The sequence below is a fragment of the Drosophila subobscura genome, chromosome J (assembly GCF_008121235.1).
Source record: "Drosophila subobscura isolate 14011-0131.10 chromosome J, UCBerk_Dsub_1.0, whole genome shotgun sequence".
Lineage (NCBI taxonomy): Eukaryota > Metazoa > Arthropoda > Insecta > Diptera > Drosophilidae > Drosophila > Drosophila subobscura.
Genome location: NC_048532.1, coordinates 19,859,713 through 19,887,631, shown reverse-complemented (window position 1 = coordinate 19,887,631; position 27,919 = coordinate 19,859,713). Strand labels below are relative to the sequence as shown.

General features: G+C 47.0%; 6 protein-coding genes across 7 annotated transcripts in view; 2 read left to right on the top strand and 4 right to left on the bottom strand.

Annotated features, from left to right (window-relative positions):
- LOC117895801 (HIV Tat-specific factor 1 homolog) overlaps positions 1 to 27,919 on the top strand; it is a 44,825-nt gene that overhangs the window by 4,272 nt on the left and 12,634 nt on the right. The gene's annotated exons all lie outside the window — the stretch shown is intronic.
- LOC117895808 lies at positions 5,773 to 7,578 on the bottom strand. Its single transcript, XM_034803734.1, has 3 exons — positions 7,434 to 7,578; positions 6,813 to 6,951; positions 5,773 to 6,756 (listed from the first exon to the last, which is right to left on the bottom strand). Exons 1-3 carry the CDS (start codon positions 7,488 to 7,490, stop codon positions 5,960 to 5,962), a joined length of 993 nt encoding a protein of 330 aa, XP_034659625.1. The 5' UTR covers positions 7,491 to 7,578; the 3' UTR covers positions 5,773 to 5,959.
- LOC117895813 (cuticle protein 8) lies at positions 9,176 to 10,056 on the bottom strand. Its single transcript, XM_034803738.1, has 3 exons — positions 9,885 to 10,056; positions 9,582 to 9,813; positions 9,176 to 9,503 (listed from the first exon to the last, which is right to left on the bottom strand). Exons 1-3 carry the CDS (start codon positions 9,888 to 9,890, stop codon positions 9,331 to 9,333), a joined length of 411 nt encoding a protein of 136 aa, XP_034659629.1. The 5' UTR covers positions 9,891 to 10,056; the 3' UTR covers positions 9,176 to 9,330.
- LOC117895810 (pro-resilin) lies at positions 13,985 to 14,908 on the bottom strand. The gene is made up of 2 exons (XM_034803736.1): positions 14,512 to 14,908; positions 13,985 to 14,434 (listed from the first exon to the last, which is right to left on the bottom strand). The coding sequence occupies exons 1-2, from the start codon at positions 14,850 to 14,852 to the stop codon at positions 14,023 to 14,025; spliced, it is 753 nt and encodes a 250-aa protein (XP_034659627.1). The 5' UTR covers positions 14,853 to 14,908; the 3' UTR covers positions 13,985 to 14,022.
- LOC117895799 lies at positions 19,841 to 22,437 on the top strand. 2 transcript variants are annotated; one of them, XM_034803719.1, is made up of 3 exons: positions 19,841 to 20,703; positions 20,769 to 21,430; positions 21,496 to 22,437. In XM_034803719.1, the coding sequence occupies exons 1-3, from the start codon at positions 19,915 to 19,917 to the stop codon at positions 22,394 to 22,396; spliced, it is 2,352 nt and encodes a 783-aa protein (XP_034659610.1). In that variant the 5' UTR covers positions 19,841 to 19,914; the 3' UTR covers positions 22,397 to 22,437. The 2 variants fall into 2 exon arrangements, with proteins under 2 accessions (XP_034659610.1, XP_034659609.1); XM_034803718.1 differs by having other exon boundaries at positions 20,769 to 21,434; positions 21,500 to 22,437.
- LOC117895803 (adult enhancer factor 1) lies at positions 23,427 to 27,840 on the bottom strand. The gene is given in 3 exon segments (XM_034803725.1): positions 23,427 to 25,335; positions 25,404 to 26,512; positions 27,579 to 27,840. Coding segments are annotated over 2 exon segments (1,470 nt in total). The 5' UTR covers positions 26,254 to 26,512; positions 27,579 to 27,840; the 3' UTR covers positions 23,427 to 24,715.

Genomic DNA, 27,919 nt, shown 5'->3' with positions numbered 1-27,919 from the left:
TTTGTGGAATTGGAAGTTGTGTGTTTGTTGCACTGCTGCACTGTGGTGCAGGACTCTTTGTGTGTCATTAGTGACGCATTCACTGGCAGTGGCAGCACTTCGATGGCGTTGATAAGTCGTCACTGAATACGGGATACGGATTGGGGGGAACTTGCAACATCGCTGACAGCCAGCCAGGCTGACGTTTGAAATGGTTTGTTAATAATATTTCTTGGTTAACTCTCCGCTTATTTGCATTGCTGGCAACCCGAACGATTTCTCGAACGCAGTTTGACCCAAATATTCGGCTAGATGATTTTTCGTGGCTGCTGCTGGGCAGCTTTTATCGGGCACTGGGTTGGCGGTGGGGTGAGCTGCGGGGGCAACCTTCTATTACGTGCAGCCTCCGGTTGATCATTCACTTTTAATGCGCTAATTTTCGTAAAAAACGTAATTCGTAAATGGTAAACTGAATTGAATTGGCTCTGCAGGCGCTTCGGCTTGGCCCAAACCATTTTGTAACATTTAATTGTCCGACATAAAAAGAAGTTTTTTCACTCAGCTCTTTTCTGGGTCTTGCATGCACGCCACGGACTGTACTACGGATCAAAGTTAAGTGCCACAATTGCAGTGGGAAATTAACCAATTTGTTGGGTCTTTCGTCAATCTTCTATTTGGCTCGAAGCTAATTACGCATCGAAGCGTGGATTTTGTGTCCCTTTTTGGGTCTCCGATTTCAAGGCTTCCCATTCGTTTGTTGTTCAGGCATTTGTTGTCGTTTTGTTGAATGAAACAATTATTTGTAGAGCCAACAGCAGCAGTTTTTCCTGCCCACATAAACCAATTCCCATCAACCCTCTCTTTGAGCCACTTGTTGGCCAATATGTTAAGGAAATATTTGGGTTTCATGTCTTGGACTTTAACCACTTTGCATAGCATCCCTCCATCCATCCGTCCTGCATCTGCATCTCGATACGAATCGATGCACAGCAAGCGAAATGAATCGCAACGAGTGACATCAGGTTGATGTACTCTTAAAGACAGACACAGTTTTAATTGCTATATTATGGTCGGACAACGTTTGACAACATTGCGAGAGACATGAGAAACGAAAACTGAAAACGTGAAGCGACGCGACGGGACGGGATGGGACGGGACGGAACGGGGATGGGAATGGATAAAAAGAAACATTTTTCATGATGATTACCAATCCAATCCGCCAGTGCGGCCAGTACAGTGCGGCTGTACGTGTAAATCCCGAAAGCAGCACAAGAAATATGGCAAATAAAATAAATGCTTAATTATGGCCCACGATTTGGGGTCTACGTCTCCTGTTTTTTCTCTGTGTACTTGTGTGTGTTTAGTTTTTTGTTGGTTTTTTTGTGTAGAGCGTTGCCGTTGCAGCAGGTGGAAAATATAACGCAAGTCAACATGCCACACTCGAGTCGAGTTGGAGTCGTCGTCGTCGTCGTCGTCGGCGTCGGCATGGCATACCAAAGGCGCATAGGAGGCATTTGGCAATTCGTCGAAGCGCAATGCTGATACAATTTTTGAGGCTGCTACAGCTGGAGGATTTTGGATTTTTGTAATACACTTTATTGGCAGCGGGGTATAGTTATTAAGGAAGTGGGTTTGAGCACTAAAAATGGGTACTTAAACCTTAAAATTTCGACGCATTTTTCTCTACTTATTTTACTGATATTTTTCTAGATTGAAATTTATTTTGCAGCGTACCAAAAATTCGTTAATTCGTTAATCTCTTTGGTTTCACTTTTTTCTGCCAGTTATCGCCTCAGATATTTCTAATATTTTTTGTGCATAGTTTTTGCTCTTTTGTTGTCGTCGTAATCGCACACTAAATTTTCGTTTTGTTTGCTCATTGAAGCTTTGTCTTTGCCTCCACTCTGGCCCGGGCAGGTGTTAATTTCTTTGGTTAGTTATAGTTTAGATATAGTTGGTGGCGCTGGTGGCGGGTAACTTTTACCCAGAGCCACTCAATCAATTGCATTCCCATAGCCATACCCCGTTACCCACTCACAAAAGTGAAAAGTCAAAATGCGAGTGGCGGCTGTTATGTGCCTGCGCATGTGCGCCTGTGCGCCTGTTCGTCGTTCGTAACAGCTGTTGTTAAGCAGGCCAAGCAATTACCTAGTAACTCATATTTACCGTTGGACATTTAGTACATGCATTAACTTGGCCGCCTGAACTGCTCCTGCTGCTGCCTCTGCCGCTGCTGTCTGAGATTTCTGCCATACATTTGCGACATCGTCCAAACAAACCCAAACAAAAACGAAATTAAAAAAAAAGAAAGGCTGCTTCTGCATAGACCGAAGCATTAGATACTCTTGTGGATTGATTGCTGCTATGATTGCTTTATGGGAGTTGATTTGGGAACCTATTTCTGGCTCATTTCACTCATTCTTCCCATGATACCTGATGATATGGTAGACAGTTCTATGCCTGACTTCTCCACCCGCCAAAGTACTTGAACCCACCACAAACATCTGCTATAAATTATAATGCCCTGCTAAAGACTTTGGCCTGCCTTAAGTGATTGTTGGCAAACATTGTTCCAGCGCACAGTACTTCGAGCAGCAGCAACAATGGCAGACAATCAGCAGCAAACTTTGACTTTTTGTCTCATTGTTTCATATTTATTAGAGCCGCCGCAGTCAGGGGAAGCAAAAGAAAAACCTTGCAACTTAACAGGCCAGCGGACGCGTGCATCTTTGCCAAAATAGTTGTGGGAATTGCTGTCGCTGCAGATGGTTGCTCTGTCAGATGTTGCTCTTTTAATGGTTATCCTTTTATGCAGCTTGCAACTTACGCAACAGCAGCAGCAGCAGCAGCAGCAGCAGCAGCGATTGTTGTATGCTCAAATGTTATTTTTTCTGCTGCTGCTGCTGCTGCTGCTGCTGTAATTGAAACTTACATACATTTGTGGGAGCTTCTTGTATTTATTCGATTGGTTGCAATTTATATTCATTTATTTGAAGGCAAAAAGCGAATAAAACACGAATTCACTGGAGACGACTGCTTGGCCGGTTTTCAACTGCAAAATATTCATCCATGCGTGTGTGTGTCTCTGTGTGTGTGTGGCCAAGAGGAAAATGGCAAAAATATTCCGCTAATTGCCAGCGCACATTGAACTTAAAAACGCAATGGAAACATCAGCCTGCGGCAGCAACAAGTTAATGCCGCAAAAATCAGTCCGTGCTGCGTGGTGCCGTGAGACGAGGCTTTTCCGCTGATTGATCAAATGAAGATCGTCACACGCTGCGTCTGTGCAATGGTGGATCACTGGAGGCAATCAGCATTTAATCTTTTCATTAGTCAGTGGAGTAAATTATGACTATCTTCTGTTGTATTCCTGCCAGCTTCCATTTGCCATTCTTCATTATTCAATCGCTCATCCACACTACCATCATCATCATCATCATAATCATAATCATGCATGGATTATGCACTGCACGTGACATAACCTGCCTGCTGGCTGCTCGCAGCATAATCTGAAAAGCCTTTCAACGGTAACAAACAATATTCAGTTGGATTTTTTGTTTTTGGTGCGGTAACACCCAAGGCGGCAATGGCAATTGCTACCCTCGCCCAAGAGGCGCCTCCTCCCGCGAAAAGTCTAAGCAGCTTGCAGTTGCACTGCCGACTGCCGTCGTCTGCCGTTGACATAATAAATAGCTGATGAAAATTAATTAAATGCAAATTGCCAAATCACATAATCATATCATGTGGCAGTCGAGACAGTCGAGCGACACTCTCCCTCCCGCCTCTCTCTCTGTGGCAACACACGCGGAAAAGCCAACTCCAGCGAAATATTCCAATTGATTTTTCACGCAGCCTTTAATTGTGTCTCCTTTGACCAATCAAAATATTTACGTTTTGCCTTCACAGAGTCCCCATTCCTCCCTGGAGTAATTGTTAATCATTTTAATTTGACATTTTTTCACACTTCCCACTGGGTGGGCAGGAGGCTGGTCAAGGAAATTGTTCGAGTTTGTCCCATGAAGCAAGTGTCAGCCGTGTGTGTTTGTGGCTCATTAATTAGGCGGCAATTGTAAATGTCTGTGCTTCTGTGCTGCTTCCTACAACGAAAAACAGGCAGGAGGAGCAGTCAGCAGCCAGCAGCAAGCAGACAGCAGCCAGCAGGAGGACCTGGCAAAGTGGGTTAAATACTTTTACCTTATTCCACGCTGCTCGCTAATTGCTGTCATTTTTGGCGGTCTACTCCGGCGCTGAGTTTTGTTTTTCCTGCTGTCTGCAGACTGCCACGTTGCCGCCTCAGATGCAACACAAATTAACAACTTTTCAAGCGCGCTCTAACCGGATATTATGAAATTTTCCAGTTTCTACCAAATCGAGATTATAAAATTGTTAAATTTTATGCAACCGCCTTTGGACAGGAGCTGGAGTTGCTCCTGGTGTTGCTGTTGCTGCTGCTGCTGCTGGCCAGAAACCCGCCGCCTGCAACTTCTCTAATCAAGTTGTCGGCGTCGACATATTTTTCAGTCTGGCCAAAAGATTATGTTTCGTTTGGCAGAGAGTTGCAGGGACAACGCCCGTCCGTCCGCTCAATGTTAAGTTGAAGTGCAAGTTGCCAGTTGCCACTTGGCGACCACCCAGACAACTCGTTGGGCCCACTGTGCGTATACGTAATGGAATGTGTAATAGAGCTTCGCGCACGTTACGCCCTGGAACTGCAAGAAACACTTTCACAGAGCAGCGATCACTCCCCTCTCATTGGTTTGGCAAGCCTGATTACCGCAGCGGCCTGCCAGCAATTAGTTAATGACCAAATATGTATGCCCCAGCGCCAAGAAACGAAAAGAAAGAAGCCAGCCAGACAGACAGACGGACGGAACGCAGCGTAATGAAATGGTTTGGATTGGATTGGAATGGAATGAACGTGGCAGCAATTTAATTAACATACAATAAAACACTCGAATGCATATGAAAGTTTTGGCAGAGCCAGAGGAAGGCGGCGACTGCCTGCCAGGCAGCACATAATTATGAAGAAAACAACTACAAAGAAAATGCAGAAAACAAGGCAGGAGCAAGAGGTGTGAAGGAGAACAGAAGAAGTAGCAGAAGCAGCAGATAAAGAACAGCTGCTTAAGGCTTTCCCACTGCTTTCCGCGGCATCAAAAGTGAATGTAAAAATTCGTAGAATACACATCGAAAACGTGGAAAAGTATCAAGTTTCAGGTGCCTCTTGGCAGCACAAGCATTGCACAATAATCGAACAATAAATTCCCCTGTGGGGGGCCTACTGTGTGCGTGCCACACATTAAAAATCGCTGCAATAATGGAATAATAAATCAGCATAAATATGTGCAATGGAGAGAGGAGATAGGAGAGAGGCGTGTGGCGTGGAGGAAAGCAAGCATTGGAAATGCAATTCGCATTTCCTTCCGTTTTGTCGTTTTCTTTTTTGCGTTTTGGCAAACGCATTTGGAAATTTGAGCAATTAAATGGCCAAGCCATTTACACTTGACTGGAACGTGATACGGCTGATTGTCTTCCTGTAGCAGGGAAATAGCCAGCTGCAGCTTTACGTACATCGATGTACATCGATATGTGATAACACCCACCAGCTGTGTCGCCCACAAATTTAACCTACAAAATGCTTGAAAGTTGCCTCATCGATGGCAAAAGCACTTCAAAGGCGGCGGCGGGCGAACGAACCCGCTGGTGGCAAGCGATTTAGATTGGGATCAACTCTCAGCACTGCTCCAATTTGCCACCCGGAAGATATTTCAAAAATGCTGCCAACACTTCGAACGTTTTTGGTCTCACTTTTATTGCCAGCCTCAATTATGTTGTGTGTTGGCATTCTTTTGTTGTTTTCTTTTCGCTAGTTTTTTGTGGCCATTGAAAAGTGAAAGAAGCTTACCTAATAACCAGCAGAAGGCTGGTCTAACTAATGCTAGTGGGGGATGTCTCTAAGTTACTTTTTGGGCGCACATTTTCAGGCATTTACTTTGCTTAAGTTTGGTAGATTGTTAAGGAATTCACGACGATTTGCATCAATGATCCGCTGATACCAATTTGCATCGCTGGCAGCCTCATTGACCAATGGCCTCGGGGGTGGCAGCAAATCCGACTCGGGCGCCTCCACTTGCGGCGCCTTCTCCGCGTTGTTGGTCTTCGCGCGGTTGTACTTTGAATTAGAATTTCCCTTGGGCTGTGGTTCCTCGGTTGTGGCCTTGATGGGCTCCGTGTCCGTGGGCAGCATAAAGGGAGCGATGGGAAAACGATTGGGTATCACATTTTGAACCGGTTGGAAGGGAGTTCCGTCTTTGGTTTGATTCTTGAGCGGCGCCTTGCCCTGCAGCACATCGAGCACCGCTGGCTGTAGGACATCTTTGGTCACATCGATGTGATTCAGGTCGAGGCCGTGCTGCTCCTTCAGCTGCTTGGCCACATCGTCGGCCACATGGGAGACGCTCACATTGAGATGGCTCTTGGGATCCCACGTGACATTCGCCGGCGACTGCACCTTGTGTCTGTCCACAATTATGCCCGGTCGCTGGGTGGGCCACGCCGTCTTCGCCTGCTCATCGCCCGGCTGGAAGCTCTGCGTCTGTGCCAGGAAGCCACCATTCTCATCGGCCCGGTACTTGGTCACCTCTATGAGGCCGTCGGGCCGCACATACCCGTAGCTACCCTCGACGCTGCCATTCACAAAGCGTCGCTCATCGCGGAACTGCACATTCTGCGTCTGCGGATCATCGATCTCGTAGCCAAAGGCGTATGTATTGGGGCCTGAAATTCACACAATTAATGCAAAGTTTGGTAAAGTTTTCGTGTGCATAGCCTACCGTATGGCTCGTGCAGAAAATAGTTGGTTACTTTCGCTTTTTTGCTGGCATTTGCCGCAGCTGTCTTCGAATAGGCTTCACTTTTGGCAGCCAATGGGCTGGCCAGCGTGGCGTATACTTTTATGATTAATAGGAATAGCTGTGCGATAGAGAAATGATTTATTTGGTAGCATATATTTGGGAGATTGAAATCTTTGAATGGAGTGGGGAGTGGAGCTTAAAGAGCGGGTTTGCTGCTGCTGAAGATATTTGGCAGTATTAGCGTCCAACTCTGGTGGAAGCTCTGAAAGTGCTTCAGTTTTTCAAGGGTTTAAAGTGGGTTTTGCTTGAAGAAAATACTCTTATTACTGATAGTAGATATTGAGCAGTTTAATCACAGTCGTTTCTTGTACATTCGCACAAATTTTGAAGCTCACAACCTTTAAATTATCTCAATAATTTTATTCGCATTTAATTTAAAATTTTAAAGTCTAAAACGTTTATTCGCATCGCAGGAATCTCTATCTTAATCCTCTTAAAACACAATCAATTGCACATTTTGTTCTCTTCAAACCGCACCACATGAATTCTTGTCTCAAATATACTTTTGCAAATGTTTTCGCCACTCCAACGCGCACTTACAATGAACCACAACAAACTGCTCAAAGATCTCATGCTGAATATTAATGATCTGCGCATATTGATATTTCCATCAAACACATTTATTTCGGTGTTTGGGCCAGCTCTGGACTTGCGCGTACAATCAATGACTGGGACAGACCGAGGAGTCGAGAACCCAAAGCAGAATGGATTGGAGAGACCTTCTTTCGAGCTCGAGTGCGAATCCCCTCCCCACCATTAGAAATACTTCACCAGAATGCTAAGTGTTTCCTCTTGCTCAGCTCTCTTTTGCCCAGTCTTATAAATGTAATAATTATGGCCCATCCATGCTAATCTCCACGACCTTCGTTAGCAAGTAAGAAAAGAGTGAAGTTTTTTTAAATATGATTTTTATTTTATTTTTTTTTTCGCTTTTTTCTATACATTTGAAAATTTGCCATAAAAACGTTGGTTTGCATTCTCGTTCGCTGTTTGCTGCTGTTTGCACACACAAATGCTTATGCTTATGTGGGGGGAATATATGGTACATAAGTGTAAGGCCCAAATGAACCATTTGAGAGACATTTGAGAGACATGTGAGAGTTGGTTGGTTGGTTGGTTTTGTTCTGGTTGTAGGCCTACAAATTGAGTACAAAGATCGATTCCTTTTTTTGTGTGGATTTTCTTCTATGTTTTTTCGTTTGTTTAAAATTAAGCTGCATAATTGTTTATAAATACACAATAAATGTGACAAAATACTAAATGCAAAAAATGAAACTAGATACAAAAGATGTCAGACTGAGTGAGAGAGTGAGACAGACAGAGAGACAGTTAGAGAGAGGGAGAGACGCTGAGAGAGAGCGCGTGAAGAAGGTGAGCGGTGAGAGAGAGAGAGTGAGAGATGGTTGAGGCGGCGTCAGTGAGTGTGAGTGAGTCAGTGAGAGAGTTGAGATTGAGAAGAAATAGAAACGGAATGAGTTTTGCATGGATAACAATTATTTAACAGTTAAATTGGGAGAGGGGCAGCACTACCTACTAATGCACAATTACCGGCCCATCAGGGAGCGGGGTTTCTCCACTATTTTTTTCACACAAAATGCATACCGAATGAACTGTGGCTGTCAAACTGTGTACCCCCACCGCATCCCGCAATGGCACAAGGTTCTCTGAGGGGAGAGCACGCCCCAAGGCATATGTTAACTGTTTGGGGACACAGTTGGGGGCAACAGTTTGACGAGCACTGCAAAAGGCTTGAAGAGCAAACAGAAATGGAGAGAGAATTAGGCAGAAAGTTAGAGAGAGATAGGGGAAGAGGAGAGCAGAGCGCACAGCACACATAAATATATTACAAAAGTGAGAGCTTTGAAAAATAGATAGAACTCGGGTAGATAAATAAAGTTCTATGTACAGATCAGGAGAGAGATTCTGGCTGCCAGCAGAGGCCTTTGCTTCGTTCAGTTCGGGTGGGCTCTGTGCAAAAGTTCTGCTACGGGGAGAAGTATTAGAAGTTATATAAGATCCTCCACTGCCGTACCACTTGAAAACATTGTTATCCATCATTCCATCATATCTCCTCTGTGATCTTCGATCTGCGATCAAGTCGGGTTTGCTTGCCCCTCTTCTGGGTCTTGCTTTTGCTTTTGCTTTTTCTTATCGTTTGTTTTCCTTCGTCCATGCCATGCCAGGATCAGCCGGGTGCCGGGTGCCGGGCAACGCCCACGAAGGCGTTCCCGTGTTCTACTAAAACTCTTAGCTACAACTTACTTTTTACATTTTTTGTGTGATTTGTTTTTGTTTTTGTTTGTATTTTTTTTTGTGATTTTTCTTTACGTTTTCTTGTGGTTCCTATGATTCTGCTGCGGTTGCTGCTGCGCTTTTTGTGTGTGTTTTGTTTTTGAGATATGGAGCACCTGTGCGTCGTTGTCCAGCTGGTCTGCGCTTAGTAGTGGTGCAGCAGGGGGGCGTGCGACAGGATGGGGGCGTGCACTACGGGCGCATGGTGCAGGATCTTGGGTGCGGTCTTGTGGACGACGGCATTGAAGCCATTGTGATCGTCGGCAGTGTAGTCGACAGTGCGCACCGAACCATCAGGCTCCACCAGAGAGTACTGGCCTGCAGGGGGGAAGAATTAACAGAAGGTGTTTAGTGGGTTTCCCAGTTTGTGTCCTCAGTCTTTGGTCTTGTGCTCACCCTTCACCACATCACCATCACGCTCCTCGGCCTGCGACTTGATGTCGCCAGTGTGGGGATCCTTGATGCCATAATTGAAGCTGTACTTGGGATAGGCCACAGGCTCGGCGTGGACAGCATGCACGGCGTGGGTCAGCACGGGCGCATGATGCACCAGCGCGGGTCCGTAGTGGCCCAGCTCAATGGGCACGGCCTGGGCGGCGGCAAGCAGCAGAGCGATGGCAATGAAGTACTGTATGAGTGGGAGAGAATCAGGATCAGGCTGGGTTCGTCACGCTGGAGGCTGGGGGGGCAGACACACACCTTCATGTTGGGGGGTTCGAGCACAACAGAAAACGACAGAAACAAACACGAACGACGCGAACACGTAGGCTGACGAGAGGACAAAGGACTTGGCGTTCTTGATTCCTTGTGAGCGGACACTGTGACTGGCAGGACTCTTTCTGTGAGTGGAGGACCGTGAATAGCACGAATTCGTAAGCTGAACTGATGTCTGCAACGATGACCAAAAGTATTTATATACGCGTCGGACGCCGAATGCAACACGAGTTGGCCAACGAAAGCGACAGCGACGACGACAGCAGCAGCAAGAGATCGGAGCAGCAGCAGCCAGAGATCGTTGCTGCAGCTGCCACGGATCGGGCCGGGTGGGGGAGGAGACTCAGCCAGCCATCAGCTGCAGTTGCAGCCACAGTTTGCAGCCTCTACGAGCTGCTGCTGTGCCGTGTGGCAGGGCAGTCGTACTCGTACCACGCATGAGCAGCACCACAACAATGATCCCCAACAGCTACAGCTCCAGCTACAGCTCCAGCGCTAGGTGCGGCATTTGTTTTGTGAAGGCGTTTGGGTTGACTTTGTTTTTTCCATCCATAGGGTACTCCCTCTGGAGAGGAGAGGGCAGGGAGTGGAGCACAGGTGACACTCTAGCATTGCCTCTAATGATCTAAGCTCTTTATTTATTGATTTGCCGACATAATTACGATCGGTTTTAGTCGTTTTGGCTTTGGCTGCTTTCTGGTTTTGCCCAAAAAAAAGCCTTAAAAATATTATTACCATATCTGTGGCAATCAGGCGGGGCGTCGTTATAATTACCACCACGCCAAGCACCAGCAACAACAACATTGAGCCACAACTTGCGTATTTTTCATGCCACGCAATTTGTTGACTGACATTTTTGTGCCCGACTTCGGTTTGTTACTGCCACAATCTGGAGAACTTTGCCCGCGGGGAGCTCGGTGTGTGTGTGTACAGTGTGTGTTGTGTGTCGGCGGAATTCCACGGTGTTGGCAAATAATTTGACTCGAATCAAATGCTGCTCAATCAATATTCCCTCTCTCTCTGTCTCTCTCCTCTGTGGCATGCGACAAATTAGTTGTGCTGGAATGAAAGGCAAATGATAAATCTTGAAGGAATTTTGTTGATGGAAGATAAGATATGAAATGTCAAAGAATTGCACTCTAAATATAAATATGAACTGCCTGGAGATTAGCTCTGGATTCAGCTCGTATCATGGTGAAAGATTAGCTTGGAATAATCATAAATATTTCAATAATAATATGAAGGAATGGTCCATAAACTCCACTGAGATTCTGCACCCCGGGGGAGGTTTCTGCTCTTCAAACTCCCCCATAAAATCTTAACCAACTCCTAGAAGTCATTCGTTGACACTTAATCTTGGCTAAACTTTGCGGCAACACCCACGACGAGCTGTAAAAAACAGCAGCAGCAGCAGCAAAAAACCCAAAACAAATAATTCTTGGCATGACATATCAGAAAATTATGATTGTATCTTATAAAACACACACAAGTGGCCATTAAATGGTGAGGCACATACTCAGCACATAGTCAGCAGTGAGCAGTGAGGAAAAACTATGGGAAAAAAAAGAAGTGGATGCTTGTCGCCGGCAGTGGAGGTGCAGAAACAGAAACGAAAACGAAACAAGCCAAAAGTGGCCACAAATCGCACTATAAAAGAGCCAAGATCTCTGTGTCTGGGCCTGGCCATTAGCATGTGGCACGGCGGAGAGGCGAAGACAAAGACACAGAATCGACTTACATAAAATGGCTTTAAAGGCGACACATTTACACGGCTGGCCGAAAATCGCTCGCAAAACACAATTGTGCCCGAAAACGCCGAAAAAAAGACAAACAGCAACAACAGTCACAGTCACAGTCAGAGGCAACAGCCAAAAAAACTTAGACAGACTCCAGCAGAGAGGCGGAGGAGCAGCAGCAGCAGCAGGGCAGGCTGGGAAACAAGTTGGCCACGTCACGATCGCACTTTGACAGAGAGCCAGAGTCAGAGTCAGAGCTAGAGCTAGGAGTTGGAGGAGCCACAGCTCCCCCTTAGGAGCTGAGTTTAGTTGGTTAGTTGGTTAGTTGGTCAGCGGACAAGACAGTTGGAAAAGCGAAATGACTTCAACAAGCGCCAAGCTCTGTGTCTTTGTCTTTGTCGTTCGTCTGGGATCTGCTGGGGCCTGCTTTTCCGATCGATGATTGCGCAATGCCGCGAGTATCTCTCCCTCCAAGCGACATTTTGGCTGATCGATGGCGGGAATACTCGCAAGCGTCGTTTTGCATGCGTTAATTGCACTTGTCCACGCATGCTGCATTCAGCTCTCTCCCTCTCCCACCCCCTCTTGGGGGGGACTGAGCTTAACTGGAGATTTATTACATTTATGGCTGCGACTGTCGATAAGTAGAACAAAGTTTTTATCTTGATTTACGAGTGGTGTACGGTGTACGAGCCCGCAAATGTGGCAGTTTGTTTGCCTATGTTTGGACAATGGTTTGTCGTGGGCGGACGGAGGGGGCAGGCACTTTGATTGAACATTTAAACGCACTTTGCATGGCCAATGCCCTGCAATCGACTGGGGCATATGCGGTCTAGCAGCCACTGGGTTGCCTCTACTCCTGCTAGTCATCTGGCTGGTCGTTTCCCCTTCTTGCTGACCCACTCCCCCCGCTAAATGTTTAACCATTGGCTTAAATGACTTGACAGTTATAGATTTGTGCCTTGATTTATGCACTGGGTGAAGCAATTTTTGTTTTTGTTTGCTGTTTTTTCTTGTTCATGATTGAGACCTGAAGGCCTTGCGTTGGGTTGCTCAGGCTGGACAATGGCCTGGCCTGGGGCGGGGTGTCCATTAGAAAGTCGCTGCAGCGAATGCATGCAGCTTGTGGCATGTAATTCAAAGCGTTGCTCAACGCTGCGTATGCGTAACGTGCCATATCCGGCAGGGGAGGATTATGCAAGCAAACAAGTACTTCCGAGATGTCATACGAAACCCTTGGGGGAGCGCAGATCTACACGTCTCCAATTACTAGTCTCTCTGTCTCTCTTTTTCGTCTAATTAAAACATTTCGAGTGCGAAATTCTTGCACGTTCATGACGCAGGCACACGCTTCATCGGTCTTCAGTCTTCAGTCTTTGATTTTTGTCTATGGTGTTTCATTCTATGCCACAGAGCGGCGGCGGTTGGCAGGGGAACCATTAGTGGGCCATAAGTTTGCTGTCAATTAGCCCGATCCGACGGCGACTGCGTCTCTGTCTGCGTTTTCGATGGCGGCTGCCAACCCAATTTTGTCGGCGACTCAATTGTGAGATTACCGACCGACTCCATTTGGCCAGCATCAGGCATTGCAGCATTATTACCGCATCGCTTGGCAACAAAAACCAGACGTCGTTTGATCCACTTTCCACCACCAACCCACTCGGAGATGTGTGCTCCAGTCTGCAGCACTCTCCGCTCTCCCGGCTGCTGCTCCTCTCTCCTGCTGCTGCCTTTGGATTTTTCGCACATTTAATGGGATTTTGCGCATTTGCGCGTTGGAAATTAAGCGAGTGACGAAATGGCACCACCAGAGCCACACGCACCACAACTGGAGCGTACACGCAGCAGCGTTGCAAGTACATGGATTTTAGCTGAGGCTTGCAACAAACTTGCATGTCCATCGGAACGGACTGACAGTCGCTGCGCTGCGCTCTCAGCTCGCCGCTTTCCGCTTGATTGAGTCCATGCGAAAATGAAATCGAAATCGAAATTGAATCAAAATCGTACTCCAAATCCGAGCTGGAGCTGGAGCTGGGAGCTGTAGCTGGGAGCACACGCTTCACTTGGCTTCGTCCGATGTCCACTGACGTTGATGTGGCGCTTGCTGGCGGTTACGCAAAGGCATGCCCCACTCTGCATCTCCCCTATCCATGGCTCCATGTCTGGATAATTCAATTAGTGGAGTTCGTTCCGAGCTCTGTCTCTGGCTCTGGCGGGTCAGAGTTTGATGTGGGATTTGATTATGCAAAAGGAACCCCAACCCCCACTCGGTAAAGTGAAGTTTCTGCCGTTTTGTGTGAGTATTTTGTTTGTTTTATTTCTGGTTTATCACAAAATAATAGTAGTTAGCATATTGCAGACTTATAGCTAGGGGCATGGTGTCCCTTTTAATACTCTTCGCTGCTCTCCTGCTGCTGACTGTGCGCATCGGCCTCGTCGTAGCCCTCCTCGCTGCTGCCCTCGTACTCCTGATGATCGCCGCCACCCTCCTCATGGTCTTCAGCTCCCTCGTTCTCCTGCTCCTCTGCACCGCCTTCTCCCTCGTCGTAGTCCTCGTGCACCTTGTAGTAGGCTTTGCCTTGATCTCCTTCTTCATCCTCTGACTCCGTTTCAGCAGGGGTTTCATGCCTTACCTGTTCATCCACCGATGCAGCACCTCCTTGCGCACCTCCTCCTGCATCATCGCCTCCATGGCCGTGCAGCGTTTTCACACCATTCGTGATAACCTCCGCCTGGAAGCCGTTGGCATCGTCTGCGGTGTATTTGACCACACGCAGGGTGCCATCAGGATCGACTACGCTGCGTGGATGTCGTGACATTAATGAACGCTGACAACTTGTTGTTGTCCCCCCTGTTGCCCCTCTGTTTACACCTACCTGTAGACACCGCGCACCTCGTCCCCGTTGCGCGTCTCTTTGCGATTCTGCAGCACACGCGTCTTGCCATCTTCGACGCCATAGGCGAAGCTGTACTCGGGCCGTGCCACATAGTCGGTGCGTCCATTGTGGACCGTCACCAGATGCTCCGGCCCCGCCACGGGACCCTCGAAGCGCGTATACGAGTAGCCAACGGCCGAGCACACGCCAATCATGCCGAGTCCCACAATTAGCCCCAACAGACGCGTGTGGCAGGCGCATGCCATCTTCCACGGTGCAACACGGAAGCCACCGAAACGAGTTCCCACTGCCACCAACTCGATTACGCGTCGCCTCTTCATGTCGCTGCTGGATTGCTGGATTGCTGTTGCTGGTGGATTTTGTGTGTTTCGCGTGGAGTTCAATCCGCGCTCGATTCTTGCATACTAAGCGTGAAATGTGGCACTTGTTCAATATTTATATAGCCAATGGATAGCCAGGGAAGTGTCCCTCCCAATGCGGCCACAAACTAAATATTTCCGTGAAATTATGCGCTTCATCAGTCAAGTGGAACTGCGCCACGGATGCGGTCAGCCAGTGACGTCTTGTGGCCCCTCGAGCCACACAAATTGCATAAACCCTTGCCCATGACGTCATTGGGTATACAGAGGGCATACACAGCGGAGAGTTGAGGTTTCAGCTGCTTAAATGCCATGGATCCTACATGATTGACCATCGCACACAGCCCACTCCCTGGCCGCTCAATTTGTTTCAGCTGGAAAATCGCTTTAAGTGCGTTCAGTTTTAAGAGAAAAATCGAACATGGAAACACTGCAGGCTGCTGGCTGCTGCGACTGCTGATGGCCAAGATAAGCCACCTCCACAGCAGCTTCATTCGCAGACGCCGCAGCTGCATTCGAGTTGCAGCTTTGACCTTTTTTTTCGAGGGTTTTTGACAAGCAACTCGGCAAAAAGGCAAGCAAAATATGGCTATTATTTCGGCTACTTCTAATTTATAAGCAACGCGCCACAGCCACAGCAACAGAGCCATTGTTGGCTGCCCCGTTGGCCGGCTGCTGAGGCTGCTTGGAGTTCGACTTCGAGTCTGCTGCTTTGCGGCATGAAAAATGCATATATCATTGGCCTTTGGTACTTGGCGGCAGTTTGTTGTTGCCCCTTAAACAGTAGTCAATGCAGGGAGGGGGCAGGGAGTGCAGTGGAGGAGCCGCTGGAGAGTACCAACTGGCCATCGTGGGAAAACCCCGATGTCTGTTTATGTGTGTGCGGAAAGCGTCGCTTAATTACCCAGATTACACAAATGCTGCTGCTGCCTGCTGCCTGCTGCTGGTTATGGCCATGTCTATAGCTGCCTGGCTGCCTGGATGGTAGCTGCTAGCTGCTAGCTGTTGTGGCAACAAGAATCGCACATGGATCGCTGGCTATTGCTCATTGCGAATCTCTTTGGCTTTTTGGCTGCCATTAACGTAATTAAGACGCAGTTTCGTTGCCCTTTACGGGGTACTGCAACAAGAATGTGTCATTATGACTCCATGCCACACTCCACTCCAGTCCAGTGTTGCAATGCAAATGTTTGTTTGTCAGCTGGCAGGTCTATTAGGAGCAGATCTCAGCCACATGCCACCGAATCATGTGTTGCCTAAATGCTCCCCGATGTCGTTTGCTCTCGCTCTCACTCGAGAGATCTCTGGCCAGATAAATTGCACATGGTGTTCATGCTGCCTACCCCTGCAACCCTCCCTCCCTGCTGTTACATTTCTACGGTGCATTATATAAGGCCTACAGCTTCTGCTGCCCCTCGGCTAGACCCATTTTTAGACTGGAACTGAGACTGGAACTGGACTGCAACCGGACTGCCTGCCGGCGCTGCTCTGGTTAAACAAGCTTTGGTTTTCTTTTCTTTTCATTTTCATTTGCACTGCTCATTGCAACAGCACTCTGTCTCTCTCACACACACTCTCACACGTAATGAAAATGGAAAATGGATAATGGCAAAAGCGAAATGAGTAAAAGTTGATTCAATCACAGCAGTCAGTGGAATTTTCATTCAGTCATTAGGTTGTTGCTCGCAAGCAGAGCTGCCCAAAATTTGAGGTTTAAATTGCCACAAAATTGTTGTTTATTGATTATTATTTTTACCATCCCTCAATATGATTTGTGCATCTCGTTTGGTGGCCCTACACCTGGCCAATGTCTGGGCGCCGTCGCGTCATTCTCGGACACGAAAACTGAATCTTTATGCGGAATCCACGGCGAGTGAGTTTGGGCGGAAGACAAAGTGAAGGAATATCTCTGACTCCTTTTCCTTTGCAGCTCACTCTGAGATCCCCTGCCCATCTGGAGGCATTCAGAGCGAACCCTTCTCTTGGGTACAGCTTATCTAAGGTGTCCCAAATGCTTCGTGGAGCGTCCTCAATGTCGTAGAATGCTTCGAGCCTAGAGCTTCCGCCGGGAATTAAATATCACGCAGCTAGAGAAAAAGTTGTTTGCTTCCAATTTTGGTTTGTTTTCCGATAGATGATGGCCTGATTGATGTCTCCAACAGCTGGTCTCTCGTCTCTGCTCTGCTCTAGCCGATTCCATTGACGATTGGCAATTAAAATTGCATCTGATGCATGGATTAGCTCACGTCTGCTACGTGCGGCGCACTGCTGCGCTCCCCTCTGCTGCCCTCCCATTGCGCCGCGCTCTGACCCATATCGATCGATGGTGCTGCCGCAGAGCCGGTTGCCTTGCCGCATATGTTGGTCAGTGGTGCGATTGCCAGACACCGGGTGGCTGCTGCCTGCCTCCTGCTGCCATGACAAGGCAAATGGCTACCGGTTCGCTTTGATTCGTTTGTGGCCCATTTCTGGCGCTGCTTTTCTCCACTTCTGGCTGGGTTTTCTCTATTTTGGCTCTATTTTGGCTCTATTTTTCGCTGCAGGCAAATTAGTCAAATGGCAAGCAATTATATAATAATCTAGTTATATTTAAAGCGAGTGTCCCAGCCAAGAAGTGGGCGTTGCATGTTGCTTGCCTTTCACTTTTGCGTCTCCTGGAGAGCTCCGCCAGCTGCTCCACTGCCAGGATATATATCAAAGCAGCAAACAGATTATACAATGGACCAAAGAGCCAAGACAGCCGCATGTAATTCTTGGCCAAGTCTCCCCAAAACTTCAACTTCAAACAATTGTGAGGCCAGTGTGTGCTCCGATCTCGCGGCTTTTCAATTGAGACATTATTCAATTTGTGACAATCGCGAGAATAGCCGAAAAACGAAACTGCAAAACCGAAAACCGAACAATTAACTGCATTTTCGTTGATTTCCCAAAGCAATGTTCTAATTTTCGTGCACTGAAAAAGACTTCTTGCTGGTCTCTCTCTTGTCCAAAAGGGGTTCCAAAAGTTGCGAACTGAAGCGAACATTTAATGAGCACCAAAATCGTAAATTTAATTTATATCGTTTTCTAGCCTTTTTGTCAGACGACAAATTTCGTAATTTTTTGTTGGGTTTTTTTCTGCTGCCTGTAGCTTCGTGTAAACTATGCCGACGCAGCATGGAGGCAGCTTGCAGCATGGCCCGGGGGCCCCAGTTGCATGTCAAAGGCGCATGAAACGCCGCCAGCCGCTGCCACAAGAATCAAATGACACTGTGGCCTGGTCCCAAAACTCGATATCCATGCGGAGAGTGTGTGTGTAGCCTTAATTGGCACCTCGACACTTGGCCAGGAGTCGCTGTTGCAGTCGCCGCTGGCCTGCTGGCTGTGTAGGTGCACTTGATGGTGCCTGTCCCCTGCCCCTTGTGTGTCTTTGAAGTTTTGTGTGAAATTTATGTTCTGCTCGGCTTTATTTCCACCAACACAACACACTGTCCGCCGATAGTGGCGTTTGTTGCTCAACGTAAACCCGCGTTTTCGCACATTCAAACAGCAAACGTCTCGTGGCTTGGACGCTGGCAATCGGCGATCAGCGATGGCTGGCGGTAGCGCTTTATGATTAAGTATCCCAGGCAATGGTCACGCAATAAATATTGACTTGACTTACGCATGTTACGCATAAGAGTTGGTGGCAGGCAGCGAAGCAAGATTAGATCAAAAAGAACAACTAAAAGATGCCACACCTCTCCTTCCCACACTGCCCCACAAATGTCAAACGATTATCCAAGCTTTTCAAGGCTGCACCCTGCAGTAACCAACATCCAATAACCAAAAGCAAGCCATTTCGAGCCATTTAATCGTTTTGGAAGAGCCAGCAAGAGCCCGCCCACCTGCAAACGATATGCAAAAACATTGGAAAACCAATTTCCAATTTCAATGCTCAATAAGTCAATTAAAAATGCGCATTCAGAGTGCAGTTCCACGGGCAAACTCGTACTCGTACAAGTCTCAACATCTGTTAACCGATTGATTGTAATTACTTGGCCTAAAGATCATAATTATCAGTGGCAAAGCAACCGAAGGCAGGCAGGCAGCAGCCCCAGCCCCAGCCCCAGCCCCAGCAGCAGTAGCAATAAAACATACGAGTAAATCGTTAATTAAACACACAATCAGCGGTGCGAATGGGATAGGGGAGATTGTGGAGTGCAAGAGAACCCACAATAATTGGCATTTACTAAGAAACGGGCGATAAAGCCAATGGTAATTGACATTTAAGGCAATTCATTAACGCGGCAAACACATCTGCGTGGCACTGCCGGCAATGCTGGCCAAAAACCAATGGAAAAACTATGGATAATCCATGCACCAGATTGCTGGAAATCGCTTTTTCACATGCCCGACTTAAAATGTTGTCTTGTGGTCTGCTCTTGCCATTTTTTTTTTTACTATGAATTTGCATACGCGACAACGGCAATGGCGCCAAAGTTTGGCCACAATTCTTTCCACTGGCCGTTCCCAGACATACAGACGGGCTTAGAGTTTTTTTTGGGGGGGGAGCTGGAATTGTGCTAGCAGCAATGCAATCACTGTTACATGCATATAAATCAGCTTAATTGCTGTATTTAAATTCTAAATTTGGATTTTTAGCAGAGTGCGTGGACGTTCTTGTAGTTGATTTTGGTTCAAGTTGTAATTAATGCATGAATTTACTTGTTCTGTCAGCCACTGGGTGGTGTTTGACCATATGATTGCCATTGCTATCCATTCAAATTTGTGATTGTAGAAAATCTTGTTCATATCAACTGGAAATCATATTCGAATTTATCAATGCAGCTTCAGTCTCGATGCAACAGAGCATATTCGAACACATGTAATCGAAGCGTAACGTAAGGTTCCTACGTTTTCGGTACATTTTGGTATATTTCTGAAGAATTGGCGGTATATTTGATTGATAAAACCGCGGTCACACTTGTTAATTGTAAACAAAGCGGCGCTATGTGAATTATTTTCATCAATTTATATAAATTGCTGTTATTTAAGCGTCATTATGTCCACAACTGAAAATGTAACTCTGCCTGTGACTGCCAAGTTGGTGAAAGATGCTCAAGAAGTGTCTGAAATGAAAGACACTTCACTGGATGATATTGCCGAGAGCACGCGGGACATTGAGCTCAGATTAAAGAGAATTGAGGAGTCCAAGGAGTCAAGCATTAAACACGAGAACACCGACAGTGTGGAAACGGTCCCATTTAATTGTAACGACAGAAACTCCGACAGTGTGGATACTGTGCTGTTTAATCCAGACGATATAAACACAGACAGCGTGGACACTGTTATATTTAATCCAAACAAATCGAATGCAGCCTCCAACAAGATCGAAGCTGCAGCTGAAAAGGCGGATATGGAAACACCGGAGCAGATGGAAGTCGATGGCTCTTCATCAGATTCGACCACAAATGAGCGCATGAATGCAACCACAGAGAAGCGGAGGAAGAAAATGAAGAAATCGAAGGAGGGGACATCGAAGGCGGCGCCAGCTCAGAAGATGGACTGGCGACGGAATCTGCGCACTCACATTTCCAATATGTACATGAAGTCGGAGAACCGTCTGCCGGGTGCATGTGTGCCCAGGTGTCTGCAGAATACGAGAGAATGCGAGGACAAACACCGCACTGCCATGCTGCCGGATGTTCCCAACTTTATGATGGCCGAGGATCTGAAGAAAACGCTGAGCGGCCACCACTACGACACGTTTCTGGACATGCTGGAGATGATGGCGCTGCAGTGTGTGTACCCGGGAGATGGTGTACTCGACAGGCTCATGGACATGGCCATGGTAAGGAAGATGCGCTGCCCTAAACTGAGGGAAATATTACCACGGCTGCCCCTTCCCATTTTCAGATTCTGTTGGCCAAAGAGATGAGTGTCAAGGAGCTGGCGGGCATCTATGGCAAGGTGATACGCACCTTCTTTCTCCTCGTCGACGCCTTTCCGCCCTGCTGGACATGCTTGCGGCCATACTACTTGAATTTCCTACGCGTGCCCAATCCGGCAGTTCGTAGCGAGCGCTCCCACAATGCGCCGCAAAAGGTAAAATTCTATCTGGATCTCTTGGAGGAGCTCTTGCCGCAATGCAGCGATAAGGATATCCGCGAGTACACAAAGTCCTACGAGGAGCACGTGTACAACTACACGGAGGAGGAAGAAATGGACATGTCACAGGACACGGCATTCCTGCAGCATGTGCAAGAGTACGACTGGGTGAGTGGCAAACTCTGCCTGGATGACTTCAAGGTTCTGTCGCCTGGTGCGCGCCTTTCACGACTCTGCGATGTGCTGAATATGCTCTGCTGGGTGCTCGAAATGGAGTTCCTCTCCTGGCTGGACCACAACCGTCTGCGACAGTCCGAGACTGAGATGTTCAACGAGGAGACAAAGCCCTTTGCCATCCATGTCTTTGGTATGTCGGCAACAGTGCGGCTCACGGACACTGTGCGCCAGGTTATGCGTTTGTTTGGCTTGGCGGCGGGCAAGTCCATGTACCCCGATCGTTTACGCATACTGCAAGTGAGTTTATTTTATGGATAGGCTCTTAAATGTTCCTCTTTACTTTTGTTAATTGTATTTGCCAGCGCCTCATCTCACTCGTTGTGGAAGTCAGCAACACGGCTGAGCTCAAGTATGTGGATAACGCTGTGACCTACCCGAATTTGGGACCGCAGACCCGCCTGCTCATTGCCGAGTTCTTCAAGATATTCAAGTCACAGAATCCCACACACATCAGCACCTACGTCAAAAGCATCCCGCTGCTGGAGCAGCCGTATCTTCGCTTCGAGTTCACGGATCACTTTCTGCAGCTCTTTTACTTCCCCAGAAATGTGCCATTCGGGCCAAAAAAGGTTTGCGATGAATTCAACGACAGGCAGTGGATGAAGTACAAGCCAAGGAGCGAGATCGAGGACGAAGACGATGAGCAGTTGTCGCGGGAGGATTATCTGAGTATATTACTGAACGCCCTCAAGGACTATGATAAGTGGATGAATCTGGAGGGCTTTTGGAAGTTCATGAAGGGCAAGGAGCAGGTGCAGCCATTGCAGACCAGAACCAGCAGCCCACTGGCCACTCCGGTGGGCATTGTAACTGGCGAAACGTTCAAGGTCTTCGAACTGAACGAAATGGAAAAGGAAGTGCCCACCTGGAAGAAGCGCCTCAACACGAAAGTGATTTTGGGCAGGCCCAAGGTTAATTTGCCAGTGGCCAAAATCAACTTGCCCGAGATGTGCGTTCGCTACAGCAACGATGTGCGTTACATGCGCTACCTGCGGCGGGTGCTCGTCAAGGAAGTGCAGTCGGAAATCGATGTGAACGATTGGTTGTCCTATCTCAATGGATTCCTGTGCGATGATGAGCCACCATCACCACCGGGAACGCCGCGATCAACGCCACGATCATCGCCAGTCGCAGACTCCGAAAAGTGTAGTGTTCCGTTCCAAGTATTTTTTAAGCCAAACCAAAAGTGGAAGTTATGAAGTTATTAATTCTAAGTTAAGCTGAGCGGTGATCCATTATGAAGAGTATATAAAAAATAATGCATTTAAATTCATTTGCCATTTCATTTCATAGTTTTTCGTTTTGTGTATTTCTCCATTGCAAATATATATATTTATATATATTTTGTTGCTGTAACTAAATACACATTTACGCACACATTTACATATAAATACAGCTACTACGCATTTATAAATATACATATACACGTACTATGTGTGTATATGCAGGTGTATAGTTATACAATATTATCGCGTTTTGTTTTTTAAGCATTTTGCTTTGCTTTGCTTCTTGTTTTGTTTTGCAGATCTCCTTCTCCACTTCGTTTCGTTTGTCTTTGTTCATTTAATGTCTAAATTCTTTGCAGTTTTACATTTTACACACTCAACTAACCATAAGTTGGGCTCTTAAATGCTAATCTCACTACGTCACTTATTTATTTATAAAATATACTTCGTACGTACGCGTGGGAGATGAAGATGATGGTGAGTGGAGAGAGGAAGGGGTGATCTCTGACATTTATTCGATGCACTCCACATAATATCATCATCAGCATCATCAGCCTTCCAATGGGCTGCTGAGAGACTCTCTCAAGTGTGAGTGGATCTACCTTAAGCGTTATTTAGAATATTACTCTGCTAGGTTTCCAGTTGCGGTGTGTGTGTGTGAGGGGATGGGTTTAGTTATTCTCTTGCTGGTTTCGTTTCAATTTGTTAACACTACACATTTATCAACATTTATTTAGTATTTATTCAATATATTCTAGGGTTTTTGTCTAGTGTAGTCCTTCTCCCGTTTTGCATTTGATTTCGTATACATTTTAGTGTTTTTTGTTTCGTTTTGTTGCGCTTTGAAATCTATAGGAACTTGCTTGACGCAGGGATCGCAGGGCTTGACCCGTGCTGCAGTTTTTAAAATTATCGCGAACGATGCGAATACACAACAAGTGTCAGTCGGGGGGCTGTTGAGAGGAAGGGACGAACATCAAATAAAATAATAGTCGCCAAATTATATTTTTAGAAAATATTATTTTCGCTTTAAAAAATGTTTGTTGATTGATTTACAATTGATTTTTGGGTAAATTCTCTCCTTACCACCGCTGCGCTGCGCTGCTCGATTTATACATACAAAAAATTGGAGTTGGGCTTTGTACAGAACTTGCTTCGCTTTTCCTATCGCATAATCATATCATTATCATAGCATTAGCATTAGTTTGTGGTTTACTTCAGTAGCGTAACTAATATTTAGTCGAAGGCTAGCGCGACTTGCTCTTCTTATCCAAGTTGTGCCAATTATGTAGAAATTATAACTATTAAAACTAATCAATTAATATTAACAAAACGTTTCACTACAAACTATGGCTCTCTGCACTTCGACCACTTAAAACTATAAGAATTGTTTTTTTTTCGTTAGCGGTTTTCCCTTTATCGGTTTTTCTCCTCTAAGATTACAAATTAAATAATTATGCTAGGAATTGAATAAAACAAATTGAATTTGTGTCAACCCAGACGACCGAAGTACACCCGCATAAATCGTCACCCAAGCGGTTTGTGTCTGCTGAATGAAAGTTCATAAAAAAATAGATAAACCACTGGAAACTCTGACTAAGTCAGGTCTGTACAAGTTCCCTTCAAAGTTAAATGCTAATTTAAACAATCTGAAAGTGGTTATTACAATTTTAAAAGTGTCTGCACTTTGTGAAGCTATTTTCCTGTTCTTTTCATTTCGTTTACGCTTTGCTTATTTCACATATTATCAACTTAACGCAATGACTTTTCGCTTAATAGTGTTTTTAGTACTTTTAGCTTTCTTTCTAGTTCTGCTCCTAGCTAGGTTTACGATTAGGTTGTGTTTTATGTGAATAGGAAGTGGGGTTTAAACTATTGCCTCGTTGGGGGTTTGGGTTGGGCTGGGTGTGAGATGCTGGGGCTGGGGTGCCGCTGCCACACAGCAGCACTTCTTCAAGGGTCTGTGGTCATGCTTCTGGTTCATTTTTAGTTACTGTTCTGTTTTCGTGTTTGGGGGATTTTTCAGGTTTTCAGGGGGAACGCTGTGTGCTGCTGCTGTGGTGTTGGCGGTCTGCCGGTTAGCTACTTTTGAAGCGTTTTGCTATACATTCATCTTGGTAAGTTCTTAGTCACACATTAAACCTTAACAACAACAACAATGTTCGCTACAATTAAACAACTAACAACAACGTAAGCGTACACACCAAACATGGCTCACTTCTTGCTCGATCGCTGCTCCTCCTTCTCCTGCTCGGCCTTGAGCATACACTCGAGGAGCAGCCGATCGACTCATCACTCGCGCTGCGTTGACGACGCCGCTGACGTCGGCACGGTGGTCACACCATTCGATGGTGACTCGACCTTAATCACTCCGAGCTGCTGCAGCTCTTCGCGCGTGTGCTGAATGCGCCCCACCACCACTCCATTCATGGTGACAAAGTTCCCATCCGCAGTGACAGCTCCCAGCTGCATGGCGCTGGACAAGTCACCCAACGAGGCCACATTGAAATGGTGGGGCGAACTGCCATTGCCATGATGCAGGAGCTGTTGCTGCTGCTGCTGTTGCTGGTGTTGCGCCACAGACGTGGTGGCGGGCAGAGTGGTAATGGTTATTCCTCGCTGATGATCGATGTGGTGGGCATGGGCATGGGGAGGCGTATGATGCGGATGCGGTGGCTGTTGGTGGTGCGGATGTTGTTGCTGTTGCTGCGGCAGATGATGGTGCTGCTGATGCTGCTGCTGCTGATGATGCCCCGCCAACGCCATCCGTCCTAGTCACCCCTCCTCCTCCTCCGTTTTGATCTTGACAGGAACGTAGACCTTGTCCATGACATGGATCTTTATGTGGTTGTTGAGCGTGCTGGACTGCCGGAATTGCTTTTTGCATATGACGCACTCGAACGGCTTTTCACCTGCAAATGAGGTATGGGATTAGTTTGGGAAGGGTTTCAGGGACAGCCATAGCTGGTTGGTCGCTCACCCGTGTGGATCTTGACATGATTCGCCAGAGTGCTCAGCTGGCGGAAATGCTTGGGACAGTAGTTGCAGTTGTAGGGCTTTTCCCCCGTATGGATCTTCAGGTGGTTCGTCAGCGTGGACGATTGACGGAAGGTCTTATCACAAACGTTGCATTTGTAGGGCTTCTCGCCAGTGTGGATCTTGACATGGTTGGTCAGTGTGCTCAGCTGCCGGAAGCGTCGATCGCAAACGGTGCAGTGGAAGGGCTTTTCCTGATCTCTCGCGCCACTGCCGCCGCCACCGCTACCACCAGAGTTTCCATTACTGCCAGCGCTCTCGCCTTGGTGCTCGCCATGGCCATTGGCCATATAGTGCTCATTCGACATGGTCGGACTGTGCGTGGACAGATGCACCAGATGCGGTGGAGGCGCCGGCGGTTGCTGATCGGCCGCCGCTGCCTGAGCTGCTGCGGCCTGAGCAGCCGCCATGGCTGCAGCCTGAGCGGCACTATGCGCCTCCGTCGATATCCCAGTCAGATGCATTTGGAAGGGTAAGGCGGCAAGTTCCGCTGGTGCTGGTGGCGCTGAGGGTGGCCCAGAGGACTGCTGTTGCTGTTGTTGTTGCTGCTGCTGCGCTTGTTGTTGCGCCTGTTGCTGCTGGTGATGCTGCTGCGCCTGCTGCTGCTGCTGTTGCTGTTGGGCCGCCGCTGACACATGACCGGGATGAGTGGCCTGTGTGACCGTATCATTGTTGTTGTTGTTGGCAATCGTCGTCTGCGGCTGAGAGGCCACAATAACAATGTCACAGTTGCTGCTCATCGCCGTGGCAGCGGCATGGGCATGAGCATGGGGCAAACTCTTGATATGCATCATGGGCAGCTACCAGTGCACTGGATCGGGGAGTGCGTGTGGGAATTGGATTAGGCTCTGGATGGTGGGGAAACGGGGGATGAGGAGTTGTTCTCTGACAGACGGAATCGGAATCGTACGCGCGGACTGGTCTCGCACTTCTTGAACAGAAAGTTGGCAAACAAACTAAGATCGATTGATGCTCAAAAGCGCCACGACAGATTCATCTTGGTTGCTTCTGCTGGGTGGTGATTGGTGGTGGTTTGTTGGTGCTGGTTAATGCCTGAAAACGAAAAGCGGAGAGGAGAGAGAGGGATTAGTAAGTTGTTGGGATAGTGGCTCGGCGGCGGCTTCATCAGTCGATGTTGCCCACCGCTTTGGTATGCAAAAATATGTGAGGAATTCCCCCAAACACAAATACACGACACGAAATACCTAACTGCGAAATTATAAATCTAAATTATTCAATGGCTGACACACTTCCCGAACCGAGAGCAGAGCCCTTCCCATTCCAGTCCATTATTCCACCATCCTATCCTATGAAGAGTTCTATTCAGACTGCCTTTAAAATGTGTTTTTCTCTTTTCGCATAAATTATAAAACACGACGATTATGCATTTTTAAACAAAATAAATACGCGCGCGCGCCCAAATGCATGTAACTTTCAGAGCTCTGGTTTTTACGTCCCCATCGCTCGGACAGGTTACCTACCGCCCCCTGCCCCTGCCATCACACCACCTCCCCAACAAAAAACCTCTCTCGCAACACACACACACACACAAGCTCGCATGCACATACACACGTACAATCTCTCAGGTATCTTTTTGGTTGAATTGACAGCGTGTTACTTTCTCGCCAATTACATGTGTTTCCCAAATAAATATAAATATATAATGGCCAATATCGTAATCCAATTAGAGAAAGTTTAGCATAGCAAGTGTCCTGGCAGCGGGCAGTGGGTGGACTTCCTTGTGAGGCGGGACTATTTTTGGGCGGGCTTTTGTGGTGAACAATTTTCCCTTTTTTCAAAAGCAGTTTTTCCACTAACACGTTGCCTTGCCCCCTCGTTGCGGCCCATAAGCGACAACCACTTTCAGTCGCTCGCACAGCACACACGAACGCACATACCATCACACACATGGACACACACACACACTGGCATTGACTGTAAAAGCTCTTTTGAGGTTAGGAGACAGACTTCTTCTATTTTGGAGCTCGTTGTTTAATGTTCATTGTTGTTTTAATGCCTAAAACACTCTGCTTTTGGCCAGACAATTGTGCCATGCAGTTGGCAGTCTTGGATTTTTCACACTGGTATATATATTTGTGGCGCCCACACATTGACCTACCTTTCCATTTTGTGCCTCTGCTGTTGTGTGGGGCCTTTCAGGTTTAGATTTCCCCCCGTTTTACATCATTTTCCGCATTCGAGTGTGTTGTGTTGGGTCTCGGCAGGGGAAGAGAGTGCACGCGTTCCGCTATCAGTTGCTTAAAGCTAGGCTTTCGAGCATTATTTGTTGCTGTGTGTTCATTTATAAAAAGGAGTATAAATGTTAGAAAAATAGTACAAATATTTCTTTTCTTTTTTTACGCGTACAGTGTGACCGCGTATTTAACGTTAAAATATGCCGTCTGACCATATGAAATATACCGGAATATACCAAAAGCTTCATAAAATAGACTATGTTCT